The sequence below is a fragment of the Mus pahari genome, chromosome 5, assembly GCF_900095145.1.
Source record: "Mus pahari chromosome 5, PAHARI_EIJ_v1.1, whole genome shotgun sequence".
Taxonomy (NCBI): domain Eukaryota; kingdom Metazoa; phylum Chordata; class Mammalia; order Rodentia; family Muridae; genus Mus; species Mus pahari.
In genome coordinates this window covers 133,493,664-133,517,960 of record NC_034594.1, presented here as the reverse complement: position 1 = coordinate 133,517,960, position 24,297 = coordinate 133,493,664, and the positions used below count along the sequence as shown (strand labels likewise).

At 37.6% G+C, this 24,297-nt stretch overlaps 1 protein-coding gene across 2 annotated transcripts in view; it reads left to right on the top strand.

The window, feature by feature from the left end:
- Rabgap1l (RAB GTPase activating protein 1 like) overlaps window positions 1–24,297 on the top strand; it is a 548,268-nt gene that overhangs the window by 146,269 nt on the left and 377,702 nt on the right. For both annotated transcript variants that reach the window (XM_021197282.2, XM_021197283.1), the window contains exon 13: window positions 6,206–6,356. In XM_021197282.2, the coding sequence (XP_021052941.1) occupies window positions 6,206–6,356 (151 nt within the window). The remainder of the gene's footprint in view (window positions 1–6,205; window positions 6,357–24,297) is intronic.

Genomic DNA, 24,297 nt, shown 5'->3' with positions numbered 1-24,297 from the left:
TGGCTGTCCTGGAACTCACTTTGTAGATCAGGCTGGCCTCGAACTCAGAAATCCGCCTGCCTCTGCCTCCCGAGTGCTGGGATTAAAGGCGTGCGCCACCATGCTCGGCAATTTTTGGAAGTTTTAATACCCTTTGAATAGAGTTCTATGGTTTATGTTTTTGGAAACCCTTCTCTTTCTCTTTCCCCACTCTCTGGCTTTCCTTCCCTTGTTTTTTATTTTTTATTTTCATTTTTCAAGACTAGGTCTTAGTGTTTCCTAGACTATACTTGAGGTTTTGACTCTCCTGCCCTAGCTTCCTGAGTTCTGGATTCCAGTGTACGTCACCAGAATTGGTAAAACGTGTGTTCTTAACCTAACTGATCTCCCACACACTGTCAGCAATGCGAGATAAAAGCTGGTGGAAACTTGGAGGATTGAAAATCACTAAGTATAAACAAACAAAGCTTTTTCTCTTTTACCATTAATATAATGTTCCACTTTTCTAATTGAGGGGGAAAGCCTCAGAAAAACTCAAAAGCAAATTAAAATAGAAATATATATTCTCACCTGAATAATGACTTAAATTTAAGTAAGTAGGTAATATAGAGAGTTTTAATGCAGTTTCATTCTGTGAAACCCAGCAAAGTAAAGCTGTTAATACATGATAGTATAAGTTATCCAGTTTTCTAAAAATATTAGCCTGTAAGATAATGTCTAGATTTTTAATGGCAGAGAACAAATGATTTTCACTAAACTTTTCAAAACAAATGCTTATATGTAGAATCAGGTAGAAGTAGAATGTTGACTGAATTAAATTATTTAACATAGTAAACATGTTTATTGGGATTGTTGACTATTAACCTCAATAGATATGTATATCCATATGCATATATGACTATTGGTATGACTTCAACTTTCAAAATCCCCAGTAAATCATTATACAGATTCTGATCTAACAGATTATTTAATCAAGCTTATTTCTTTCATTCTGCCTATAAAGCTAGAAACATATTATAAAGGATGCTTGTATGTTAGGAGGCTCTTTCAGAGTGTAAAGGTAATAAAATTAGTGTCAGTAGAGTGTAAATATCATAAGTGTGCCAGAAGCTGAGCAAATAAGATCTTTTAGATGTGATGATGTGCCAGAAATGAATTCAGGTGACGAGTGATGCCAATGGTAACAACTAGAGTTTTATTCTGGATAGATTAGGGTGGTAATCCCTGGAGTTGAGGTAATCTTGGAAAACAATCAGATTTTGAGAGAAGACAGTTCAGATTGGGCCATTGTTGATTTTAGGGTGCTGTTGATGTCCCTGAAAGACATTGCAAAGGTAATAATGCCTACAAACAAGACAGTAAAAGAATAAGCTCACTGGTGACAAGAGTGGAGAAGCAATCATTGATGGCGTTTGAGGGATGGATAAGAACTAGGCTTTATCCTTGATCCTTAAGAAAGCAGTAAAGGATCCAGTATATGAGTGGTCAACCCTGAAAGGATTGAAAATACCTTGAGATGTAAATGAATGGAATGATTAATATTTTTTTTAAAAAAAGGACATAAGGAAAGAAAGACCTGGGGGAATCAAAGGGGGAAGCAGAATTGGGAGGTCGAGAAAGGATTATTTATTAAAAACTTTGTTTGTAAACACTCCATGATATCTCATAACCCATATGCTAAAATCAAAAGTTAATTTTTCTTTCTTTTTTTATTGGATATTTTATTTATTTACAATTAAGTTGTTATTTCCTTTCTCAATTCCTGCCCCCCCCGAAACCCTCTATCCCATCCCCCTCCTGCTTCTATGAGGGTGTACCCCCACCTACCCATCCACCCATTCCTGCCTCCCTGCCCTCTCATTCCCCTACACTGGAGCATTGAGCTTTAACAGGACCAAGAGCCTTTTCTCCCATTGATTCCCGACAAGGCCATCCTCTGCTACATATATGGCTGGAGCCATGGGTCCCTGCATATGTACTCCTTGGTTGGTGGTCTAGACCCTGGGAGCTCTGGTTGGTTGATATTGTTATTCTCCCTATGGGGTTGCAAAGCCCTTCACCTCCTTAAGTTCTTTCTCTAATTCTTCCATTGGGGACCCTGTGATTAGCTCAGTGGTTGGCTGCAAGCTTCTGCATTTCTATATGTCAGGCTTTGGCAGAGCTTCTCAGCAGACAGCTATATCAGGCAGCAGAGTGGTTGGATATAAAATTAACTCAAACAAATCAGTAGCCTTCCTCTACTTAAAGGATAAACAGGCCGAGAAGGAAATTAGGAAAATGACACACTTCACAATAGTCACAAATAATATTACATACCTTGGTGTGACTCTAACCAAGCAAGTGAAAGGACTGTATGACAAGGACTTCAAGTCTATGAAGAGAGAAATCGAAGATCTCCCATGCTCATGGATTGATTGGCCAGATTAATATAATAAAAATGGCCATCTTGCTGAAAGCAATCTACAGAGTCAGTGCAATCCCCATCCAAATTCCAACTCAGATCTTCATAGAGTTAGAAAAAGCAATGTGCAAATAACAAAAACCCAGGATTGGGAAAAATATTCTCAGTAATAAAAGAACTCCTAGGGGAATCACCATCCCTGACCTCAAGCTGTATTACAGAGCAATAATGATAAAACTGCCTGGTATTGGTACAGAGACAGGAGAAAGATCAGTGAAATAAAACTGAAGGCCCAGAAAAGAACCCACACATCCATGGTCACTTGATCTTTCTTTCTTTCTTTTTTTTTTTTTTAAATATGAGGGCACAAATTTATTTTTAAGATGTCATTCTTCAACGTTATGTCAAAATTGGATATTTTTTCACGAAACTGCTGTAACAATTCATTTGGACAGTGGCAGCATTTAAATTCAGGTGTAGATAGTGGATATAAAAAAGAATAATGAAAGCATGTTTCAAACTATTTTTGATTTATAAAAATATTCTAACCATAGCCTATATATATCCTTTTTAAAAACATTTTTACTTAATCTTTTTTTTTTAACATTCCAGATTTTTATCCCCCACCTGGTCCACCCTCTGACTGTTCCACATTCCATATATACCTCTATGTCTACTTGAGGATGTCCCTACCCCCTACCTCCCATCCCACCTGACTTCTCCACTCCCTGGGACCTCCAGTCTTTTGAGGGTTAGGTGCATCTTCTCTGACTGAGCCAGGACCTCGCAGTCCTCTGCTGCATATGTTTTGGGGGCCTCATATCAGCTTGTGTATGCTGCCTGGTTGGTGGTCCAGTGTCTGAGATTTCAGGGATCCAGGTTAATTTAAAAAGAGAGAGAATACCTACTGAAGTCAGTGCCATGGGCAGATGCCATGGATTACTTGCGTGAGAAACTTTAAGCAAGGGAGAGAGAGGTCTTGCTAAACTGAATTGAAAAGGGGGTGTGGGGTATGCAGTATAGAGTGAGCAATGCAGCACTTGTGACACAACATAGGTGCGGGTGAGCTCAGAAACATCATAGGGTTTATCTGCAGTCTTTATCTGCAGGTATTTATCTGAGTTATTATAGATAATGCTTTACTAACATGAAGCATGTACTATATTTAATGACATTGAATCCCTCTTCTGTAACTTTATACATTATATGACTCATACTTCATAGTATTTTCCTTCAACTTAAAGCAAATGTAAGTGTACTTAAACCTTTTTGTACTCACATGGTTGCCTTTAATTAGCTTAGTCTTTTACCTAGGGAATCCATAAATTTAGCTACCTTCAAACCATATGTTTTTCTGATCCAAAGTATATTCAGATACTTAACATTGAATTATAAAAAAACATGGTTTTATAAACTATCTGAGTTCTTCTGGCATACTGTTTTTAAGTAGTCTCAGGCTCTGTTGGATAATAAAAACAGAGTGTCAAGAAAGTTCCAGGCATCATATAGTTTATTCAATTATTATTTTTCAAGACTGGTTAGTACTTTTCTATGTGTCATATTTTGTGGAAGACATTAAACCTGTTAGCTTAAGTTAACTAAAATTAGATCTTATGTAAATATATAGACACTTCAAAGAATTAAAACTAATTTTTATTATGTATATTATGTTTATATAAATAATAGTTGTTAAATATATTAATATATTTATATTAGTATAAATATTTATATTAACATCTATAAAAGATTTTAGCATTAGTGAAATAATTTTTAAAATTATCAAAATTAAAGTACTTTCTAATATATTAAGTGCATATATACAAACTATATATGTTCCAAATTCATGTGTTTAAAAGCATGTAAAAGGGGACTGGAGAGATGGCTCAGCAGTTAAGAGCACTGACTACTCTTCCCAAGGTCCTGAATTCAAATCCCAGTAACCACATGATGGCTCACAACCATCTGTAATGAGATCCAATGCCCTCTTCTGGTGTGTCTGAAGATAACTACAGTGTACTCATCTACATAAACTAAATAAACATTTTTTTTTTAAAAAAAGCAGGTAAAAAGTAGTGTGTATCTATTTTAAATCCCAGTTTTTTCTCTTAGCAGCATATCTTCAATAATGTTAAATTTTTTATGTACTAAGTCTTTCTACTTCATTTTGATCTGAACTCATCAGTTTTACCAGTTTTAATTTTCTATCTCTCCCAATCCCCTCCTCATAAGTGTTTAGTTGAATCAAAGTGGAATGGCCATAAATCTAATGAGTTGCACAAAATCCTGATGTGATAAGTTTGCTTTAACTTTTTGTATATGTTCAGGACATTATGATTTTCTCCAGAGATATCTAGATTAGGACAATATGTTAGAAACAAAAAGCCTTTGAACATATTTTCAGAGGAAGATGCCAAAACTTCGGTCTGGGCTGGTGATAGAAGGGTGTGCAATTTGGAGAAGTATGTGGGATACCAATTATGTAAAACAGACATATGGATTCCATGACTTTTCAGTTTTAAAACTTGAAATTAGAGCCTGGCGTGCTAGTTCAAATTGGGATACATTATCAGGCTTTGGATTTGGGTGATTACATCAGGGTCAGCTCTATGACATAGTGAGCAAGACATGAGAAATGTCAGAGCAAGAAGGCCTCGACCATAGATAGCTCTGTGTCAGGAAAGAGGTGAGGCATATTCATGAGGCTGGAACTGTAATTCAATTTCTTGACCAGATGGCTGTTGATGGTTATAGCATAGCTACTATGTGATTATTGGCTTTAGAGAACAGATGCTTGCCTTTTCTCTGATTATAAACAGCCCTTGAGAAAATGATAAGACTGATAAGCATAAGCTGTCACTTCAGCAAGATGCAGTTGTTTTGGTGTTTTTAGGAAAGAGTATGGCATCACTTTAGGGAGTACTAGTAGTTCAGATAGGCCAGCAAGACAAATCTGAACAACAAGGAACTCTCTTCCCATAAGGTTCACCTTGGCTATTTTAAATCTAGATGGTCCTTTGTGCTCACGTTCACATGGAAACAGAATGTTCCAAATTAGGTGGACAAGACAGGTAGCTTCCCAGACAGTACTTGGGTCAGGATGTAGGGACTGCAAGAAACTGAGGTTTGCATATTTCATTCCGATAATGTAGGACTTAACATTTTCATTTGCTCAGTTCAGTCTGACCATAAAGAAGTGGATACTGTCAAGGTGTGAAAGGCTGATGATTCACTTTCAGCATCTCCAGTCATTCTCTGGCAACATACTTAAGTTGCTATACAACCATCTGAAGGGACTTAAATGGTTCTTTTTTTATGTTGGATATAAACAAAAGCCAAATACATATTTTAATACATAATCATCATATGGAAATTGAAAAATATAAATGACATGGCGGAAAAAACTTTCCCTGATGATGGAATAACGTGGTTCAATATAGGATGGAATAGAGAAAATAGTTAAACATGTCACTATGGCTTAAGCACTACTTTCAGTTAGTGCTCTCAGCGCTCCCAGTGCTCCCAGTCAATTTTCTTTTCATCCAGGCTTATACTTTTTTTTCATTGGATATTTTATTTATTTACATTTCAGATGTTATCCCGTTTCCTGGTTCCCCCTCTAAAACCTCCCTCTCCCATCGTCCCTCCCCCTACTTCTGTGAGGGTGCTCCCACTCCCGCCTCCCCACCCACCTGTTCCCCTTCACTGGGGCATGGAGCCTTCACAGGCTAGGCTTATACTTTTACAAATTAACTAATAAATATTACTTCCATAGCAACAGCAGTTCAGGACATGGATTGTGAATGGTTTATTTTCTTCTTTTCTCAGGCACAATAACCTTGGTGGCCGACCAAAAGGACTATTCACCTTGGTAAAGAGTGGTGTTCCTGAGGCACTAAGGGCAGAAGTATGGCAGCTATTAGCAGGATGCCATGACAACCAGGCAATGCTAGATAAATATCGAATCCTTATCACAAAGGTAGGAAATTCTAATAACATTTTCGTGAAGAAACATCAAATTCTTTTTTGAAAGCTCTACTAAGCTATTAGTGTCTTGAACTTAAAAAAAAAAATCTATTAGTGGCATGGTGTCAGTATTTGATTTGATTCGAAACACTTGCTAGATTGTGGTAAATAGTGCCTATAATAGTTTTGAGTACTTCATACTTGGTTTCATTGTAAAATTCTGATGTAGAAAAAACTTGAAGTAATAAAATTGATGCTATGAAGGATTTGCTAATAAACTTTCTTAGGAAACATTAAGTTACACAAAGTTGATGTTAGCTAAAGGAGCATTGCCTCCAATATGCTTATAAGATATAGTTTACTAACAGAGCTTGTAGAAGCTGAAAGCAAGAAAATGTTGTATCATAACTGAAGTTTAGGCTTGTCGAGAAAGTTTCTGTTGATGTTTGTTCACCATGATTGACTTCCAGTTGGCCTCCATTCCTTTGACAGTTAACAAAAGAGACTGCCCTGACATACAACTAGCCCATCCCCATATCATACTACATGTCTCTATTGTGCAGCTCATGGGGACAGTGCAGGGTGACATTCATCATTAAATCCTTGTCTCAAGTCTGTGTTGGTTTGAATAGGAATGGCCCTGATGGACTCATGTAAGTGAGTTCTTGGCCCATAGGAACTGGCACTATTTGCATGTGTGGCCTTGTTGGAGTAGGTGTGGCCTTTTTTGGGGAAGTGTGTCACTGGGGGTGGACTTTGAGGTCTCATAAACTCAATTGTAGCCAGTATGTCCCAGTCTCCTTCTGCTGCCTGCAGATCCAGATGTAGACCTCTCAGTTCTTTCTCCAGCACCATGTCTGTCTGCATACTGCCATGTTTCCTGCTGGGATGACAATGGACTAAGCCTCTGAAACTGTAAGCCAGCCCCAATTAAATGTTTTTCTTTATAATAGTTGCTGTGATCATGGTATCTTCACAGCAATAAAACCCTAAGACAGTGTCCCTTGTCATTTTATCAGGAAAAGCATAATTCTGTCAAGTGAGCAAGATAAACATGGGATGTGCAGTATCTTTGTTGTATAAATCTCCCATCTGCCCAAGTGGCCAGACTTGTGGTTTAAAGTATAACTTGAGGTGTGACCTGAGGGTGGCAGCCTATGTAGAATGCATAAGTTTAAGGTGTATATAAGTTAGTACGATGGTTACCCTCAATTAGTAGCTGATGAAATAAGTCTTATACATCTTAGCAAAATGGAATAATGTAGCCTTTGTCTTAAGTTTGGCCAACTCAGTATCTCCCTCCCTATCTATCTCTCCTTTCCCATCTGGTTTTTGGGGACAGGGTTCTTTTCGTAACAGGTTTGGCTGTCCTGGAACTCGCTTTGTAAACCAGGTTGGCTTCGAACTCACACAGATCCACCTACCTCTGCCTCACAAGTGCTGGGATTAAAGGCATGCTCCACCAGTCCCTGCTTCTCTTTCTTTTGAAATATAACATTAAACACAGAACAGAAACCATGAGACAAGCTGACAAATGATGCGTATGTCAAACAGGGCATGGTTAGGAAAATTAGCATTTCAAAGTCTGTTTAAAGAAGGATCTAAGTTACTTGAACATTAGTAGAACTGAAAGAGCAAAGTGGTGATAAAGGTTTTAGCTTATCACCAGCTGATCCAGAGACTAGGAAGCTACTGTTTCTGATAGTGGAAAAAACAAAAACAAAATGAAACTACAACACAACACAAGAAAAAGATCATCCCACAATACGTAGGCAACTAGTTGAGAATGACATGCCTAGGGCAAAGCTTTACCTTTCCTGCTGGAACTCTTGTAAAACTCTTTCCTGCTGGAGAGAAATCATGTGGCCATCCCCTTTCTCCATTCTTCACTGGCTGAAAGTAACTCACAGCCAGAATGACAGGAGAAAGGCAACCTGGGAAATGAAGTTTCTCTGCTTCCAAATACCTTTCACACATCATATTCAATAATAATTGTTTTTTGCTACTCAGTGTCTTGATCTAGAAGTCTTCCTGAAAGCTGTAAAAAGAATTCACCATTTTATCACAGGAAGTTTTAAATAATATTGTGGTACATTATCTTATATCCTCCTCAAAGTTTGAAATCTTGGTAGAAGAAAGGGCGTAGTAGCACCTACTGCCCCATGAACAGTCATCAGAAGACACAACGTGCTACTTATATGTGAATATGATCTAGTACCATGTCACTGTATATAGTATATATGTACATGTATGATCAATGAAAGTTTTTATGAGAATAAATTTCTAATATATGTATACCTTTTTTACTATGCATAAGTGCTACCATACTAAGATATTATGGATAATTCATAAGATGCAGAAATTTAGACTTGTTATAAAGGATAAAAATGAAAATACTTACTTTTAAATATACTACAAAGTAGCATTCAATACTAAATATGTGTTTAACTTTATAATTATTCTACTGAGATAGCTGTCATATAACATAAAATTTGTCATTTAAGATAAACAATTCAGTAGCTGTTATTATATTTACCATGTTTTATTATATTCACTATGTTTAAATTTCAGTACTCTATAATTTCAGAATATTTCTGAGGTTGTTGGGATCAAAGCCTGGGCCCTCACATCCCTAAAAACTTAGGCTCAGTGGCTCATCTTTAACTGGCCAATTAAAGAAACTGTAATAGTGGGGAGCAGAGAAAAAGAGAGACCAGTATGAGTATGCTGGGCCAGGAACAGAGAAGTCCACTGACCTTCAGAGTCCATCTTCAGGGGCCTCACATGGCATTTGGGTTCAAACAGAGAAGCTATGTAAACTAAGCTGTCTATCAAGTGACACCATTCTCTCAGCTCCTGGCTCATGCATAGTGTTGGGACAAGGTGGTGGAACAGTATGTAATCTCTTCCTGGGAGATTTCCTGGGAGTTTACTCCCTGGTTTGCCTCAATGTTCCAGTCTTTTCCTTCTCCCAGGTTCTGGGCAAATTCCAGTGTATTGTATTAGATTGTCCTAATGCTTAATGGAGGGGATATTAAGAATGGCTTCATGGTGGCCAGGAAGACTTCAGGATCACTTCTATCACTCCCCACATAAACACCGTATCTGTTAGGAGCATCTGAGAGCTCCCTCCCTCCCCCTTTCCTGACCTACATTCTATAGATGTAGATTTCCCCGCTCTATTTTTTTGAATGTGCTTCTGTATGGAGAATTATCGATATGGGCCATGATTTATTTTTTTTGCATATTATAAAGCAGAAATTTGAAATTTATTTCTAAATCAATTTTAAAAAAATAAAATATCATTTTACTATATCTGAAAAAGACCTATAGAAAGTAGAAGAGTAGATGTGTTTTCAGTCCTTACTGCCAAGTATTCTGCTGAATTTAGGCTAGGAAATTATTTTTCTTGTGCTTTGTTTCTCTCTCCCTCTCCCTGGTTCCCCCTCTCTCCTTCCCCCTCCCCTCCTCTCCCCTCCCCCCTCCCCTCCCCCTCTTTCCCCACCCTGTTTCCCCCTTCCCCCTCTACCATCTCCTCTCTCTGTCTCTTTCTCTTAGAGATGTCTGGGTAAAATGCAAGCACCCATTTCATGTGTCTACCATTCATCTGCATTTCCACTCTTTTTAAGTGTTCTTTTTTTTTTAATGATTTTTTTCTGTGCATTGTTATTTCTTTTGCATGTATATCTGAATGAGGATGTTGCATTTCCTGGAACTGGAGTAAGAGACAGTTGTGAGCTGCTAGGTTGGTGCTGGGAATTGAACCCAGGTCCTCTGGAAGAGCAGCCAGTGCTCTTAACCACTGAACCATCTCTCCATCCCCTCTAAGCACTCTTATGAATAAAGCACTCTTGATGCATCTTTTATCAATTTATTTCACAATCTCTGTAACTCTCTATACAAGTTTTAAGTGGACACCATTTAGGTTACTGAGTATGGCAGTGTAAGAAATTTTGTGATTGTTGGGGAGGGCTGTTAATTCAGGAAAGTGTTTTCCTGTGTGCTGTGCAGAAGTCTGAAACCGTAATCAGGAGCCTTTCTATTGCTCTCCGCCTTTTATTTTCTGAGACAGGGTCTTCACTGCACTGGCTAGTTTTATGCCAACTTGACACATGTTAGAGTCATCAGATAGGAGGAAGTCTCAGTTGAGGAAAAGCTTCCATTAGATCTGGCAAGCCAGTAGCCCAGTCTAGATAGTGCCATCCCGAGGTCTTCGGTTTTATAAGGAAGTAGGTTGAGCAAGTCATGAAGAGCAAGATAGTAAGCATTTGCTCCTCCATTGGCTCTTAATCAGCTTCTCCTGCCAAATTCCTGCCCTGTTTGAGTTCCAGTCCTGACTTCCTTTGATGATGAATAGGTACCGTAGTTTAAGCCAGATAAACCCTTTCTTCCCCATCTTGCTTCTTGGTCATGGTGTTTCATCACAGCAATAGTAAGACACCAGACATGGAGCTTGCCAATTTTTCTTGCTACCCTGGAAAGTCTCCTAGACCCTACCAGCCTCCATCCCCGAGTCTTGGGATCACAGGGACACTGGGTCATGATTGGCCTTTTACATGGACACTGGAAATCAACACTGAAGCTCTCATGCTCGTGTAATAAGCACCTAGTGAATCTCCTCCCTAGCCCAAGATGTTTTATAATAATGCACACATACAAATAGTTTCCAGCAATCAAGTCATATAGTGATGTTTATACTACCAAATGTTTCAAAATAGACTTCTTTAGGATCTTCTTTACAATGTATTTGCTTCATTATTAGTTTCCATAACAGCAATTTTTCTTGAAGGAACAGATCAGCGGCTTATTTCTTTAAAATATGTGGTGCCTTTCAACACTGTATTCTTAAGACACTTGACCGTTTTTATGAGGGTTAAATAAGGGTTAATTCACTTATTCTAACACGTGAGAACTGCCAAAGTTTATTTTGAGAGTAGAACCATGAGAATTACAATTATTTCACCCTGAGTGTGCAGATTCCACAAGTTCAGGTTGCCTCTGAACCATAATGCAGTCTGTAGCCATCACAGCAGAAGCCCATTAAGACCTCAGTTTCAGGTCACAGCAAGTGTTAGTGTAATCATGATCTTTGTGTGGTTGGCTTTTTTTTTTAAACAAAAACAAATGGAACATTAGTCATTTTACATATATGCCAATAAACTATATGATATCACCTACATAAAGACTACTAATCTTTTTAAATGATTTGGTTTATTATTATTTTTAATTGTGTGTACATGTACATACCTGTATGTGGGTATGTGCATATGAGTTCAGATACTGTTATAGGCTGAATGTCACATCTCTGGAGTTGGAGTTACAGCATTTGTGAGCTACTCTGTGTGGATCCCTGGTCTTTTGGAGGAGTAGTCTGCTGCTCTTAACCAATGGACCCTCTCTCTGGGATTAAATGTCCCTAGTTTGACTTTTAGTGAAGAAGAGAGAAGTGATACTGGGTAGATGCCTACCTTGCTTAATGCTGCTTGTATCTTGCTTGCTGCATGTAATGTGACAGTATTTGAAATCTGTTATAGAATATTTTATTAAAAATATACATAATATTTATGGCTTATTTTTAGAATGATAAATATTTATTAGTTGCTACTTGACACTGACTAGCATTGTATAATTAAAATCATAAAATTAATAAATTTTCACATTTCATTTATAAATATAACAATTTTAATGCTATTCCAATTATAAGTACACTTTGTCAAAACCATTTTTGTAGAAACATTACAGTATAGCAGTGTGCAACTCTGGTCATATGGCTTTAGCAGGTTTTCAGATCATAGCACTTTTCTGACAGGAGTACAATAGTATATTTAATTTCATCATCATCTCTACATCATTGCTAGGGAGAATAGAAAGATGAATAATGACAAAGTTCTAAAAATGTCTGCCTTATTTTTCTATGCTAGGAGTAGAAATGAGACAGTAAGTTCTTGTAGCCAAGAGTGTATTTATGTGCTTTGGTGGTCAACACATCTGAGCTTTCCACCACTCAGCGAGAAGATCATAAACACCCAGAGGGTTTTCATGAGAAGTGCTACATGCTTGGTGCTTGTTCATCAAGATTCAACAGCTGTTAGTCTCTTATTTTGGTCCTTTGGTTAAATTTTCCTCTCTATTAAGGGAACAATGAGATTTCTAAGGTCGACTAATCAAACAATTCAGTTTGAACAGAATTTCTTTATAGAAGGTTTCAGAAACCATAGATTGTACAGGGGAGATGAAGTATGAAGGAAATTTTCTAAAGACTTGGCTTTTAAGAAAAAGTGCCCTGTCATTTAATTCTGTAAAATTAGAATTTAAAGGCACAGATTCTGTTTAGAGGTGTTCCTCTGAGGGATGCCATTCCTTTTAGATGTGTTTTGTGAAAACATTGTAATTGAAGCAGAAGCTCCTCTGTGTCAGCTGTCTTACCTTACGCTTACCTCTTGTTGCTCCATAGCCTTCAAAATGATAGCTCTCAAAGCAGCTTTGTTTTGTGATGTCATTGTTTGAGAAAATGAGGCTACGGTAGTGTACTTTTAGTTTCTCTCTAGGTGTAGGTAGAAATTAAACCCAGAGCAGGTAGGAATTAAACCCAGAGCTCTGCATATATAAGGCAAAAACTCTGCCATTGATCCGCCTTTACTTTCTTAGTGTGTACTTTTCTAGTAGATAGAAAGATGTGTGTTTACAGTGTGGGACAAGCATTTTATGGTTTGTTGTTTTTATAATAATATAATCTAAGAATAAACATGATTTGGGAATCGTTTGATAGTAAATGTTGTGGAGCAAATATTTTTTAAAAGTCCTGAACTATATTTAGATGAAGTTGAGCAAGATTGATAATTGTAGATCATCCACAGACCAACTTCCTTGTGGAGTCTAGGACCAAGAGGACAGTTTAGAATAGCAATTAGGTCCACATTCACAGAGAATTATGTTGCATCCATGTAGCCTCAGTAGGAGGTCAAGCTATGGGAAAAGTGCTAGTGGCTTCCTTTGACAAGAACACACTCATGATGGAGTGAGAAATGGAGTTCATATTTTAAACTCTTAACATTTGTGACCCTGAATGACTCTCTATCTCAGTTCCCTTGCTTGTAAAATGTACTTAATATCTGACATTTTATAGGATTGTTGTGAGGATTCAGTGAATTAATGCATATATAGCAGCTAGAGCAGGCCTTAGTAAGGACCCATGAATCATAAGGATTAAAGAAAATTAAAAAGTGATATGTGATTTAAATTAACTAAGGAGCATAGAGAAGACATACATACAAAATGCAAAGATTTCTGTGAATTCATGTGAGCTTTGCTCAGATGATTTAGAGGGTCTGGTTGTCCTGGTGTCCTTTCCTTCATCTACACTCTGTCTGTTTTCTCTTCCATGGGGGTTTCCTGAGCTCTGAGGGGAGGGATTTGATGAAGGCATCCCATTTAGAGTGTTGTGTTCCAAGGTCTCTCTGTTTGTGCAGTGTCTGGCAGTGGGTCTCTGCAAACCCATCTGTTGTAGGAGGAAGCTTGTCTAATATTGTCTGAAGGAAGCACTTGAGTATAGTGCTTGAGTATAGCACTTGAGTATAGTATAGTATGAGTATAGTGAATATCAGAATACCATTAGGAGTCATTTCACTGGTACTTTTAATTTTTCCCCCTTATAGCCTTTTTACTCAAGTTGAGAATTCTGTTTAGATCTGGACCGCATTTTAATTGGATTATTTGTCTTCTTGATATCTAGTTTTTTGAGTTCTTTATATATTTTGGGTATTATTCCTTTATTATCAGATGTGGAATTGGCAAAAAATCTCTTCCCATTTTTTCAGCTGCCACTTTGTCTGATTGATGGTGTTCCTTGCCTTACAGAAGCTTTCAATATCATGAGGTCCTACTTATTAATTGTTGATCTTAGTGTTTGTGCTATTGGTACTTTGTTCAGAAAGTTATTTCAAATTCCAGTGCGTTCAGCGCTATTTCCCATTTTCTCTCAGGTTCAGTGTATCTGGTTTTATGTTGAGGTCTTTGATGCATTTTGGAGTAGAGGTTTGTACAGTAGCAAGCACCAGCCGACCTGAGTCTATACTAGCTCCTCTGTGCATGAGTTACAACTTCCAGTATAGTATTTTTATGGGACTCCTGAATGCGTGAACAAGTGGGTCGGAATGTGCTTTCTTTTGGGCTCTTTTCCTTCTGCTGGTTTTCCTCATTCAGTGTCGATGTGATGACTTTTTTTTTTTTCAGGACTGAAATTTTCCACATTTTATTAGTCTGAGTCCAATCAATGGTCAGAAACTACCCAGCAACATTTATTATTAACAATGGCTCCAAAGCCCAAGAATACTGATGTGAAAGTGAAGCTTTAATTCTTTTAAGTGAAGACTCTTGTGGTGCTTATAAACATCAACCTAGAGATGTATGTACATAGGAAAACCTGATATAGAGTTAATACTATCCAAGGCTTCAGATATCCGTGAGGGGCCTTGGGATGTACACACGCATAATGGGACCGTTGTGATAATATGCATCTCATGTACATCTCATCCATATCTACCTAAGCAAGATAACAAAGATTATTTGTTGCTACAATGTAGAACCAAGTATCAATCTGTTACATTTATTTGGAAGTGCTCTATTTGGAAAGTAGATATTTAACTATAAATACTATAAAGCTGAAGAAGCATTGAATTACCCTGCTTTGTGAAAACTTTGCTCCCAAGGAACTCCACTGTTACTATAGCAGCAATAACTATGTTTTGGGAACTGAACACATATACTCCCAACTCTAGTTTTAGAGAAGAGTTTCCCATAAGCGATGCTTAGTATCAGAGTTGGTAAGTTGGTTTTATTCAAATTTACACAGGAATCACAACATATCTACCACTTCAATTCTTCACTCTGATGATTTTTTTTTCTTTTGCTGTCAACACATAGGTTCATCTGTTGTGCTTAGCTGCTAGCATATTCTACAGCATGACCATTACATTTTCTTCATCTACTTTGTAAGCAACTGCACCCATTTTTTTGCTACTATAATTCACGCTGTGATGAAGAGATTAACTGGTACATTACTCCCTACATAAGCATACCAGCTCTTTGAATAAGTATAAATGCTCCAGAGAAATAGCTGAGGATTCCAGAATCTATAATTTGTTTCCTACTTCAAGGTCTCAGAAACTACCCTATAAAATTCTTATGCAAAGCTTTGCCCTGTGCAGAGACACTGTAATTTCTAAATCAATGATGATATCAGAGGCCTATTATTTTCCCACACAGAGTCAATTATCCTGAGATTATTTTTTTCAGTCATCCACGATTTTCCCATTGTCTTGGGATACTGCCATAAACAATTACCAATCCTCTGTGATTTCATTCATGTTTCTAGATTCAATATTCTGTTCTGACCTCAAGTTTAGACAATCTTAACGACAAAGACCTTGGGTTGGCCTGGTGATGTCTGGAACTGCAGCGCTAGGCTGCTGGGTAAGTGGATCAGAAGGAACTTGAGGCCAGCTTGGGCTACATAGGGAGTTTAACGTCACCCTAGGCTATGTACATAGGGAGATCTGTCCCAAAACACCTTCTCTGAAAAACAATTTCTACAAATTATCTATATACCAAAGTGTATATCAAAAATATTTTTGCCTCTTAATTTCAAACCTTTATATTGCTCATATTATCTCAATATAGTTGATATGCTTTAGAAGACCATTCTGATTGGAATCACTCGACTCCTAAAATTAGAATATTAATAATGTTTCTTGTGGGAGTCTGGGAAGTATATAATGCTATGATATAAGTACCTTTGTATTTTAAGGTTTGAGTCACTATAGAAGCATCTCCTACATTTGTGTAACTTTAGTGTAAGACAAATCCTTTGATACATTACTAACCATACACTCTGCTCAAGTGTTTGTACATCTAAGGCATTCAAAGAGTTTTAATGAATGTGGATTCTCTGGTGTCTAATGTGATGGGACTTCTGGCTGAAAGCCTTCCCACACTCACTGCACTGATAAGGCTTTTCCCCAGTGTGGATTCTCATGTGTAAAGCAAGAGTTGAGAACTGGGAAAAGGCCTTCCCACATTCATTGCAGCCATAGGGTTTCTCACCCGTGTGGCTCCTCATATGCACGGTAAGAGATGAACTCTGACAGAAGGCTTTCCCACGGATTTTACATTCATAGGGTTTGTCACCTGTGTGAATTCTCACGTATGGACAATGAGCGATGTAATGCGAGAAAAGGCTTTCCCACACTTATTGCACTCATAGGGTTTTTCACCTGTGTGAATATTGTGATGTTTGATGAGGTACTGTTTCTGCCTGAAAATCGTTCCACATTCGTTACGATGTGATGACTTAAAAGTCTTGTTATAGTTTATTTTGTAAGGCTTGGTTGGTATCTCTTACAAGGTTGTCCTTTTGTAATGAGAGAAAGAGAGAGAATGGACCTGCATGGTAGAGGGGATAGGAAGGAGTGGGAAGAGTAGTGGGAGGGGAACTGGAATTAGGGTGTATTATATGAGAAAACAATGCTTTTCATAAAGGGGGCACTTGTTTTGAGAAAAAAAAAAAAGAAAAAATACAGAGATTTCTATAGACTCTTGAGCCTACAGAAGAATTGTTAAACAGGAATAACAAAAGTATTCAATTATAATGAAGAATTGTTTGAAATGTATATGGTTAAAAAAAAAAAAACAAACTCTTCTAGTTCAAGTCTAATCATCTGAAAATGCACGGAAAGCAAACCCATGTTTGTCTGACACCCTACTCCCTATCATTTTATCCACTCATTACACCTCAGTCTTGTTTCAAACATTGTATACCAAGGTCTGGTTACAATAACATCTAGGAATATCTACACCCCAGGCCAGTAGGGAAATAGTCAAGCAGAAAATTATCATGGTTACCTGCCATGGTTTGGTGTGAGCCAAGTGACAGGAAAGTACGAGACTCAATAGGCCAACTCTTTAGCATGCTGGACATGTTGAAGAAGTGAGTTGATGGTATATGGTGGGCATTGTATCTATTGCTGTCATATGCCCTCTTTAGTGACTCTTAGGGCTTCAGCAACTTGATTCTTCTCTTCCTGAGAAGAGCTCACTATATCCCTGGCTGACTGCCAACTCTCTGTAGGCCAGAGTAGTCTTGAACTTACAGAGATCTGCCTTTTTTGTTGTTATTGTTCCAGTTGCTGATACAGTGGCACACACCACTATGCCTGTCTGGTGATGTCATTCTTATTTATACCATTGAAAAAGTAGAAATCACATTTGAACCCATGATGTTGAAAACTCTAAAAAATATATAGTCCATTAAGTCTTAATTTATAAGTTTTTGAAATTTTGTTATTACATCACTTGCCCCTTTTCTTTTCTCCTGCAACCCCTCCTCTGCACCCCCTTTTCTCTTTCTCATGGCCTCTTTTTCTTTAATTGCCACCATACACATATACTTAAATACATAAGTATAACCTGCTCAGTTCCTCTGGCTCTTACAATCTCTTTGCCTTCCCCTTCCTTAATGATTGAACATTAAGTGCAAGAAATGTGTGGAAGATTTATTAGTTGTTACTGGATACCGCATAATCTCTTTTTCCTCTACATTTTTATTGTTTGTGGTTTTCTGTAATGGTCTCCATCTGTTGCAAAGAGAAGTTTCTTTATGAGGCATGAGAACTATACTTATCTGTGGATATACATTTAGAATGTAGTTATGAATTATGTTAGTTTATAGTTATAGTGGCATTATAGGCTCTTTTCTATGACCCATGACTTCACTAACCCAAGGTGTTTGGTTAGGGTTCAAGTAACAGACATGGTTTCTCTCCTGTTAATCACACATTACTACATTTTTGTCTAGTAAAGAGTCTTTAGAAAGAAGTTGAGGGAAAAGCAGTGCTCTTCTTCCTACTGTATGGGGTATTCATGAAGATTTTTTTTTTTAAAGATTTATTTATTTACTATATGTAAGTACACTGTAGCTATCTTCAGACACTCCAGAAGAGGGCGCCAGATCTAGTTACGGATGGTTGTGAGCCACCATGTGGTTGCTGGGATTTGAATTCAGGACCTTCGGAAGAGCAGTCGGGTGCTCTTACCTGCTGAGCCATCTCACCAGCCCTTCATGAAGATTTTTAATTAACCTCAGGACTATATTAGAGCCTAAGTCAACCTGTAAGCCCCACCTGCTCAAGGACCAGGAACTTCATGGAATTCTGGGAGTTGTAGCTCTTTGAAATTAATGGGAAACATGGTGGCCTTTTGATTTGGCTCTTAAAAAGCCCCTACAATACATGGCCCATCACCACTCACTGTGGTTTCAGACAATGACCTGACCAGAGGCCACGTGGTTAGTATTTAAATAAAGTTTGTTTCAAATGTGACTCAAAATTTTGGAACTCATTTTTGTTTAAGGAATCTCAGGATGAACAGTTATTCTGTTCTTGTTTGGAAGTGCACGGGTCTTCTAATTAAAACAGCAGTAAGACAGAGCACCTGACTTCATGCTTCCTGTTAGATGGGTGTGTCTGTTATATGTCTCAGTAGACTTGAGTTTCCACAATGGTCAAATGTGATTTGCTGCTCCTGCCTGTGATTTCTAGCCCTGGGCTGAGGGGACCATTGCCTTTAAGGGATGCCCTGAAGGTTTGGACCTGAGTCTGACAGCATTCTTCAGACTCTCATTATCACCCAGACTTAAGTAGCATTCTTCAACCTTTTTGAGGTGATCTCAGAGCATATCCGCCCTATCGCCTCTATAGAAACAAGCAAATAGAATTCAAAGCTTCTGGAATCAGGATGAAATCCTAATTGCTGGCATGAGAAGACACTGAGTAATAGTCACGTTTTCCCATAGTCTGAGCCATTTGTTGTGGGGGAGGCTGTGTATATTTTAGGACAATTTGAATGTTATATCTTCTTGCAGGATTGTATATGCAGTTTCTATAATTATATGACATGTATGCTACAGTTGATCAAATCTTCTAATTAGTTTTTAATAACAGATACTAGATTGTAAGTTTCTGCTTTTATAGATGGGATCAGTACATTAAAACCACAGCACAGCTAATCGATACTCTTTCAGAAATGACATAGTCATTAGCTTTTCTCCTACTACTTGAATTCTTGTTTTTTTTACCCCTAGATGAATATTTTGTAATAAAAGTACATATACATAAATAGACAAGTACTGTTTCTTTCAAAGAATTTGTTTTGTGAATTTGAATCACACATCTCTTTGGAAGAGAGTTTTGATCTTATGAGCCTCTGGTATTTATAGATTAGGCATGGTCATAGCTGCTGCTGGGATTATGCAAATTAAAGTGATGAAATGCTTATCATATAGTAAGTACTCAGGATTCACCTCTGCTTTCTTTGCTTTCTTACCATCCTTATCAATATGTTATCCACCACGAACAATAAGGAGTGTGATGGTAATGATAATGGTAGTACTGGACATCAGCAGCACCATATGCTTCTATGTTATTGTATATGCTAGATAAGTTTACATCACATAGTTTTACCACAAGCACCTGTGTGACTACCAGCTGATTGGATTATAATATGGAGTGTCAGATTCATCCCCACCTCTAATGATGAATGTCATGGACAATTGGAAGGCCAAAACTTAACTTGGTAGTGATTTTATGTATTATTGCTTCAGTAATTATACAAGTTCAGTATATCATAAAGTCAAAAGATATTCCCTGAAAAACACTCCTAAAGACAAACAGATTTGGAACTGGTAAAATTACTCAGCTGCTAAAGATGCTTAGTGGTCAAGCCTGGCTACCTAAATTTGAACCTCAGAACCCATGTAAAGTTGCCAGGGGAGAATTCAAGACACAAAGTTAGTTGATTACAGACCTCCACATGTGTTCCATGTATGCTGTACTTCTAGCATGTGCTCACCCATTCTCAGTCAGTCTCTCTCTCTCTCTCTCTCTCTCTCTCTCTCTCTCTCTCTCTCTCTCACACACACACACACACACACACACACACACACAGAAGAAATAATAATGAAAAATATAGCTTCATTTAGGAATACAAAGGAAGTACTCATTGCATCCATTTAAAAATGGGTTCTCAAGTATCTCAAACTGAGCATAAAGTCTCTGTAGCCAAGGATGGACTTGACATCTTGACCTTCTTGCTTTTGCATTTGCAGTGCTAGAGTTATAGGTATGTGTCAGCATTTTCCATTTACATGATACTGGGATTAAATCTAGGGCTTTATGCATCTGTGACAGCTAGTCTACGAACAGAGCCATATGCACAACTCCTGCATTCACTAATGAATTCACCCTTTTTCTTGTTATACTGAAAACTAAACAAAATTCATGATTTTACTTAATTAGAAATATATAATCCAATATATTCTTTTTATATTTGCAGTGTTGTTATAATTCTCAGTGGGAATCTAACAAACTTTGTGCAACACTCATCACCGTGAGAAGAAACACATAATCTCCAGCTGCCCCCCCCTTCATTCTCAGGCAAATATTAATGTACTTATTTTCTGTCTTTGTGGATTTGGCTCTTTGAGCATATCCTTAGGTCTGTACAACATACAATGTTATTTCACCTGGTACTGTATTTCCAGCATTCATTCATATTGTAGCATTTGTGATATGTCGTCCCTTCGTATACCTGAATAGCATTCTATTGGATGGATATCTCTTACATGTTTCCTTATATATAATTATCAGTTGATTCTACTTTTTGGTTACTTTGAGTAATGCCGCTGCATTTTTGTGCAAGTTTTTGTATGAATGTATGTTTTTAGTTTTCTTGATTGAAATTGCTGAGTAATATATTTTATAGGAAAGTGCCCAATGGTTTTGGACAGCTGCCAAACCATTTTATATGAAAGTTCTGTATTTTTTACATCCTGGTCAATACTATTATTTGATTGTAGCTACTCAAATGTATATGAATTTGTACCTCTGATTTTTTATTTGCCTTTCCTTAATGATTTGTTTTTTAAATCTTCCAAATTTCTTGCCGGCCACTTATTCATGTCTTCTTTGTAGAGATATACATTAACGTGTTTGCTCTCGTTCTGGGTAGTTTTATGTTAAGTGAACAGAAACTAGAGTTATAAGCCAAAACAAACATGGTAGGTAAATCATGTGAGGCAAAGCAGGAGGCAATGGTCCCGTTGTACCCACATGCACACAGCAGAGATGAGTACTGGTGGTCAGCTCTAGTCCATTGTAAAGTCAGTCATTGACTCTAGCCTATACACTGGAGCAGCTCCCCATTCAGGGCAGGTCCTGTCTTAAATAAACTTCTCTAGAGACATGTACAGCCACATGCAGAAGTAGTTTCCATGGGGATTCTAAATCCTGTCAAGTTGATAACAATGATCAACCATCCATGGTGTATTCTCCCTTCTGCTTTCCTGCCCCCTCACTTTCTTTTGCTTCCTTCCTTTCTTTCTACCACTTTTCTCTTCCCCTTTTTCTTTTATGATAGTAGAGCTTGTACCCATGTTAATAAGCATTTTAATTAACATACCAACCCATTTTTACTTTATTTTTATTTATGATCTCACTTAGTTTTCCATTCTGGCCCCAAATTTTGTTATTGTCCTGTTTTACTTCCAAAGTAGTTGAAGTTAGAGGTATGCTTCACTATGTGTGGATCCCAATCCCTTTTCCTGTGGTTATTACCTTGTCTGTGTGGAATACAGAGGATGAAATAACTTTATTGTTTGAGTGAACCAGGGATAATCCCACAGGGGAGGCAGTGTCAGTGGTAGTAACCTGAGTATTATATCTGAGTGGGTTAGGAGGAGCGGTGCCATTAAGAAGTGGTTTATGGAATAATTCTTCTGCCTTTTAATGACTTAACCTGGGTTTTTTCCTTCCCCCATGCCCACTCAAATTGTCCAGCTACATCCTTTATTCATGGTCAGACCTTGTTCCTTCTTAATTAAGAGGAACTCAGTACCAGTTGATTTGCATTAGAACTAATGCATATAATGAACTCAAAGTGAATATCATATCAAGGTAATGTCACAAGGAAATATTTAATAGACCATTTAGGGCCAATGTACTGGAATTTAACTAGTAACTTCCAGTGCCTATCCAAAAAATGCTTGGGTACATATTGTATACCAGGTATTGTGATAGGATGGTGATGTAGATTGATATTTTAAGTCATTTAACAAAAAAAAAATATCAGTTACTTATTGAAATAAAAACATGCAGAGTTATAAAGGGTCATTTCAGTTTTATAAACTTGGCATTTTTTCTTAGATATTTTCTTTATTTGCATTTCAAATGCTATCCCAAAAGTTCCCTATACTGTCCCCCAAACCCCTGCTCCCCTACCAACCAACTCCCACTTCTTGGCCCTGGCATTTCCCTGTGCTGGGTCATATAAAGTTTGCAAGACCAAGGGGCCTCTCTTCCTAATGAGGGACTACTAACTAGGCCATCTTCTGCTACATATGCAGCTAGAGACACGAGCTCAGGGGGCACTTGTTAGTTCATATTGTTGTTCCACCTATAGGGTTGCAGCCCCCTTCAGCTCCTTGGGTACTTTCCCTAGCTCCTCCACTGGGGACCCTGTGTTCCATCCAATAGCTGACTATGAGCATCCACTTCTGTGTTTGCCAAGCACTGGCATAGCCTCACAAGAGACCACTATATCAGGGTCCCTTCAGCAGAATCTTGCTGGCATCTTGGTTTGGTGGCTGATGATGGGATGGATCCCCGGGTGGGGTAGTCTCTGGATAGTCCATCCTTTCATATTAACTTTAAATTTTGTCTCTGTATCTATATCCTTTTATGGGTATTTTGTTCCTTATTCTAAGGAGAAATGAAGTAGCCACGCGATGGTTTTCCTTCTTGGTTTTCCTGTGTTTTGCAAAATGTATCTTGGGAATTCTAAGTTTCTGGACTAATATCCACTTATCAGTGAGTACATATCTAGTGACTTCTTTTGTGATCGGGTTACCTCACTAAGGATGATATCCTCCAGATACATCCATTTGCTCAAGAATTTCATGAATTCATTGTTGTTAATAGCTGAGTAGTACTCCATTCTGTAAATGTACCACAGTTTCTGTATCCATTCCTCTATTGAGAGACATCTGGGTTCTTTCCAGCTTCTGGCTATTATAAATAAGGCTGCTATGAACATAGTAGAACATGTGTCCTTATTACCAGTTGAAAGATCTTCTGGGTATATGCCCAGAAGAGGTATTACTGGATAGGAACACTCCTCCATTGCTGGTGGGATTGCAAGCTTGTACAACCACTCTGGAAATCAGTCTGGTGGTTCCTCAGAAAACTGGACATAGTAAACTTGGCATCTTTTAAAAACCTGTATCACAGGTCAAAATAGGAAATAGTTGCACAATATTATATAAATTATTGATGCAAAAAATCCTCTTTGGAAAATTAAGTTAAAAAAACAAACAAACAAAACCAGACAAACAAACAAAAAGCAAGCAAAAGAGTGGAATTCTCTATGAGCATGTTATGTACGTTGCTTTTTTGATCACTGTGTGTGTGGATAAAGCCTCATTGTTTATTGCTGCCACAGCATTGATACTATGCAGAGTAAAGCCTGCTTTCCCTCTGTTCTCCTGTATTCTATTTTTGTAGATGGCTTTTCATAAAATGACTAGCTAAAGAAAAAAATGACTCTAGCAAAATATACTATAATTATAATCCGGTAAATTCTAAAGGAAAGTATTTAAATTGGTATTTTTCTTATGATTCAATAACATTTATTAAATATTGGATTGAATAATCAATTTATGAAGCCTTTTGTTTGGCAAGTTTTAATAAATGAAGCTTCATTTCATTTTGTCAGGAACTTTTTATTTATTTATTTATAACAGAGGTTACTTTTTTATTATTTTCTTTTTTTTTATTTTCTTTATTTACATTTCAAATGCTATCCCGAAAGTTCCCTATACTCCCTCCCCCCCCCCATACTCCCCTACC